Here is a 4955-nt window from a genome sequence, read left to right on the forward strand (position 1 = left end):
AAAAAAAATCAGGTTTTGGATGTGCTCTCAGCTTTAAGCTGATCAAACAGCTCTTTAAAAGAAAGTATAAAAAAATTGTGTTCTGTGTTTTAGAATATATCAAATATTATCCAACACATCGTTAGCTTCATAGCATAAGTGCCTAAGTCATTTTTTTGTGTTTTCGGAAAACAAGAAAAAACTAATTTTCTAAATTTTAGAAAATTTGTTTTTTCTTGTTTTCCGAAAACACAAAAAAATGACTTAGGCACTTATGCTATGAAGCTAACGATATGCCATTTTAATTTTTAAAATTCCCATCTTTATTTATTTATTTATTTTTTATTAATTTTTATTGAAAATATTTTTTTCTGTTGTTTTAGTCTTCAGAAAAGAAACTGTTTTCATCCACATTTATATGCTGTTTCTGTTTTCTGTGTGTGGTTTGTGGCTTAGCATAGGAGGGGTGGAGCAGTGAGTTCAGGGTGTGGTGTGTCAGAGGTTGACCCACACAGCTGTTCTCCATTACAGGGTCATTCCTTCCCTATTTCAGGAGGATGCTGGCATCTAACGAGAGAGCGGTGTGGTGTGCTGAGCAGGAGATGGAAGTGTGTCAAAAACCCTTTTTAATAAATCACTTGTCAACGTGCAACACCGTGTGCATGAGTCCTTATTCCTGTCACAGTGTTGCCGAAAGTGTCTCTGAGCGTGGAGCAGCTTTGTGGATGTCTGCCATTTGCCAGGCGGTAGTGGAACATTTGAGCCTTGAGTCAGAGGACTATTGCAGGTGTTTCCAGGAGGAATAAATGGGTCTGGAGGGCCAGCCTTTTGCCTATGCTAGGGGGCTCTGTGACGTGGTGGCGGTGGCTGCAACCAACCCCTGCTGAAAGGGACGCTTGCATCGTGGAGCTGGTGGTGACAAAGCAGTTCATAGTTGGGCTCACCGCAGAGACCTCAAGGTGGGTCCGTTGCCAACGGCCAGCCAGCTTAGACGCTACCATGACCCTGGCTGAGTGCAGTGGCTCTATTACATGAAGGATGATAACACCCAGATCACCTGGTGGTATCTGGCTCGCTGGCCTTTTAAGTTCAAGGTAGTCTAAGGTGGTCCATCACTGGGTCATGCTTTTCCTATTTCAGGAAAAGGCAGTTAAAAAGCTGCGCGAACAAAGTGTGTCAAAAACCCTTATCAATAAAACACCTCTCAACGTGCAACACCCTGTGGGTGGGTCCTTATTGTGGTCACACTGTGATACTATGTCAATTGAATACATTGAGATGGGTTTAATTTCTAAATACAACAAACCCAATATTAAATATTGCATTTTCTTGTGTACTTACAACCTAACATAACCTAACATATTCACATGGTTCATGATTTAAAGCTTGTCATCTTCTAATCAGAGGCCTCCAGCCCATTTGTCAAAGTGTCATTAGGCAAGCTACAAATCCTCAAATTGCTCAGAATGAAGGCACAGATAGAAGCAATGTATTAATGGCTGAATGTGGTTGCATTCTTAGTTAGAAAAGTCCTGCATAAGTTCAAATTTAAGAAGTTATATTCACTATCCATCCATCCATCTTCTTCCACTTTATCCGGGCCGGGTCACGGTGCCCCCGGGTCACCCTCAGGCGTTCCCAGGCCAGCCAAGAGATATAATCTCTCCAGTGTGTCCGGGGTCTGCCCCAGGGCCTCCTCCCAGTGGGACCTGCCAGGAACACCTCGCCCAGGAGGCATCCTTGTCAGATGCCCGAACCACCTCAGCTGGCTCCTTTCGATGTGGAGGAGCAGCGGCTCTACTCTGAGCCCCTCCCAGATGGCTGAACTTCTCACCCTATCCCTAAGGGAGAGGCCAAGCTCATTTTTGCCGCTTGTATCCGCGATCTCGTTCTTTCGGTCACTACCCACAGCTCGTGACCATAGTTGAGGGTAGGGACGTAGATCGACTGGTAAATTGAGAGCTTCGCTTTTATGCTCTGCTCTCTCTTCAGCACGACGGACCGGTGCAGCACCGATCCGTCTGTTGATCTCCCGCTCCCTTCTCGCTTCACTCGCGAACAAGACCCTGAGATACTTGAACTCCTCCACTTGGGGCAGGAACTCATCCCCGACCCGGAGTGGGCAAACAACTGTCAGTGGCATCATAGCCCCTCTAGGTAGAAGATAATCAACTCTTAGTGATGTACTCATAAAGTTATCTTAAATATAATTGTTGACTGCTACCCGGTGACTTTGCTATGGGACTTTAGTTCCAATAGATCTACTGGTAGTTGATTTCTCCAGTTGTAAGTTACCATTTAACAACATTTTCTAATGTTATTCACTGTAATGAATTAATTAAAATTCTAGCTTAACAAAAGTTTCTAACTATGATGTTAATTTAGAGTAATATTCCAGAATTACATGTTTACATGGCTGTTTGTCTTTGTTGTTATCAGGGGGACCAGTGCTTCCATTTCTTCCAGTTGAAAAATATTTCATTCTGTGGTTGTCATCCAAAATACAGCAGGTGAGTCAAATGCTTTAGATGGCTTGTATTACAATTCCCTCACCTCGTGAGAGATTAGTTAACTTTTATGAACATGAATCTTCTCTGTGTGCTGCTTGCTCTGTTGTTTTTCATCCTGCAACAGGCTCAATTAAACCTTTGGAAATAATTGTTTTATCTGCACTGCAGGTACTTTGGCTTCATCACCAAGCACCCTGACCAGCAGCGCTTTGCTTGTCATGTCCTGATGTCACAAACAACTTTACATCCTTTAGCAGAATCTGTCGGGTAAGTCCTACTCTACTGTGTTCTGCTCTGCATTTAATTCAATTATATTTAAGATTCAATGCATATGACTGTCCTATCTATGGACATGCTGCAGAGGGATTATTACTTCTGTAGACACTAGTTTATAGTGTGTTACGATTTCTATCAGGGTTTCAAACTCTGACAGATGAAAGCTCTGAGAAAGTAGTGTCTTTTTAATTGTTTTATGGGGGGAAAAACACATCACCGAGGTTAAGTACAATTCACTATGGTCACTATGGTGTCCAGTAAGTAACAAGGCTGATGTTGGGAGGCTTTTATTAGCTACAGTTTTGTTTTCATCCTTAACAAAACAACATGGAGATATAACCTGTTTCCAAAAAAGATGTTAGGCTGTGTAAAAGATAAATAAGAAAAAATATAATTACATTTTTTTATTAAAAGAACAGTGGAATATTTTCCAATGTTACATTACAACCTTATCAACAACAAAAGTGCTGGAAGCCCAGGAGGCCAGTTGTAGTTTTAAAAGCTAAATGTTTTCATGCTAGATATGAGATTTTAAATACCCAATTAATACCTATACAGCATTTATACAGCAGCATTTCTGGATTCCTTTTATGTCTCGTTATTTCTTTGCCATGTAGAGTTTTCACTTGCATTAGTGGCTGATGGGAATGGTCTTCACTGGCACGATTTTCATGAATTGGCCTGCAAAATGATTTCTACAACAGAACTGTGTTAAATGCAGAAGGCTGCGGGCCTTGACTACTTGGTTAGGTTCAGGAAATAAAAACATTAGACAATAAAAGGTTTATAAAAGGATCGTGTTTTGGGTTCAAATATAACAGCTGCCATGTCATTCAAAGAGCTTTTTTCTCGATGAGTTCCCTTTGAGGATTCTCAGCAGCACATTCACACACATAAACACTCTTCTGTTGAAATATATTAGGTTTAAAGCTGATTTTAAAACAATTTTTGTTTATGTACACAAAATAAGTACAATAGGGTCACATTTTGCCATAACACTGGCTGGACCATTAGAACAAGTCAGTCTGGCTTGTAGCTTGTAAATCAACCATTTCCAGTGACCTGGTCTGCTTGGTTATGGAATCTTTTGTGCTATTTTTCCCAACAGGAGGGCATTCCAGCAGTATTACAAGGAGCACGTCGGCTACTCCTGTCCCACTGAAGACATCTTCATTGAATAATGCCTCCTGTCCATCCATTCTATGAATTTAATATTCACTATGTGCATGTAAGCCTGGTCTTATATACCACCAACTGGATTACCAATATATCTTCTTTGCATGGTGGGTTATTTCTTTTCTAAGCTGCATCCACTAATACAGCAAGCTTCTCCTTCTTTTGGCCATATCACAATATGAATAATTCTATGGATTGATGGGGACACGTGGGATTTTTCACGCCACAGAAAGTTACCAATAGTTAAACAGAGATATTGAATATTAATGCATTTTATTTGCAAAAATTATCTTAATTAACTATGCATGGATATTGCATATATACAGACTACCTTCAGAGCTACTCTAGCCCACAAAGCCAAATCTCAGCAACTACAAATGTTGCTAGAAAAAATCTGAATCATCTTTCTGATATTAGCAATTACCATACAAACAATCTGGCACCATAGAAACATGTCAATATTTGTCAATGATTGTAAGCAATCTAATGAGACAATGTTTAAATAACAGTGTTAGTCATTGAATCACATAACATTATAGGAGCTCAAATAAAACACATGAGTAAAAGCTCATAAGATTTAAAGTAGTGGTCCTAAAAACTAGCTGGAAGTGCAGCTTCTGATTTTATTTGATTAAACAACCTTTGAAGTACATATTTAAATGTTCAGAGATACATATATTTAACTTTAGCTCATAAGTCCTGGGCAACAAAGCTTTAAGCAGAATAAAAATTAAATTATATAACTTAAATATTTGTTAGATTGTTTAAGAGCCTTAAAACTTAAGAGCCAGGTCGCTGTGGTTCAGGTAGGAGAGCAGGTGTCGACCAATTTGGTTGGTAGATTGAGCCCTGGCTCCTCCAGTCCACATGTCAAAGTATCCTTGGACGAGACACTCAACCCCAAGTTGCCCCTGATGCATCTAGAAGCACTAGATAAAAGTGGTGTGAATGTGTGATTGGGTGAAAAAGACTTGTGGTAGAAAGTCCTTTGAGTGCTCATATTGAGTAGAAAAG

The 4955-nt window shown here is 40.1% G+C and overlaps 1 protein-coding gene across 1 annotated transcript in view; it reads left to right on the forward strand.

Annotated features, from left to right (window-relative positions):
* LOC102202370 (C-Jun-amino-terminal kinase-interacting protein 1-like) overlaps window positions 1–4031 on the forward strand; it is a 23315-nt gene extending 19284 nt beyond the window's left edge. Inside the window, exons 10-12 of the mRNA XM_005750575.1 lie at window positions 2419–2489; window positions 2658–2756; window positions 3874–4031. Coding sequence (XP_005750632.1) covers window positions 2419–2489; window positions 2658–2756; window positions 3874–3946 — 243 coding nt within the window. The 3' untranslated portion in view covers window positions 3947–4031. The remainder of the gene's footprint in view (window positions 1–2418; window positions 2490–2657; window positions 2757–3873) is intronic.
* The last annotated feature ends 924 nt before the right edge of the window (window positions 4032–4955 follow it).

This window comes from Pundamilia nyererei, unplaced genomic scaffold, assembly GCF_000239375.1.
Source record: "Pundamilia nyererei isolate P.nyererei 1_Seehausen unplaced genomic scaffold, PunNye1.0 scaffold00278, whole genome shotgun sequence".
Taxonomy (NCBI): Eukaryota; Metazoa; Chordata; class Actinopteri; order Cichliformes; family Cichlidae; genus Pundamilia; species Pundamilia nyererei.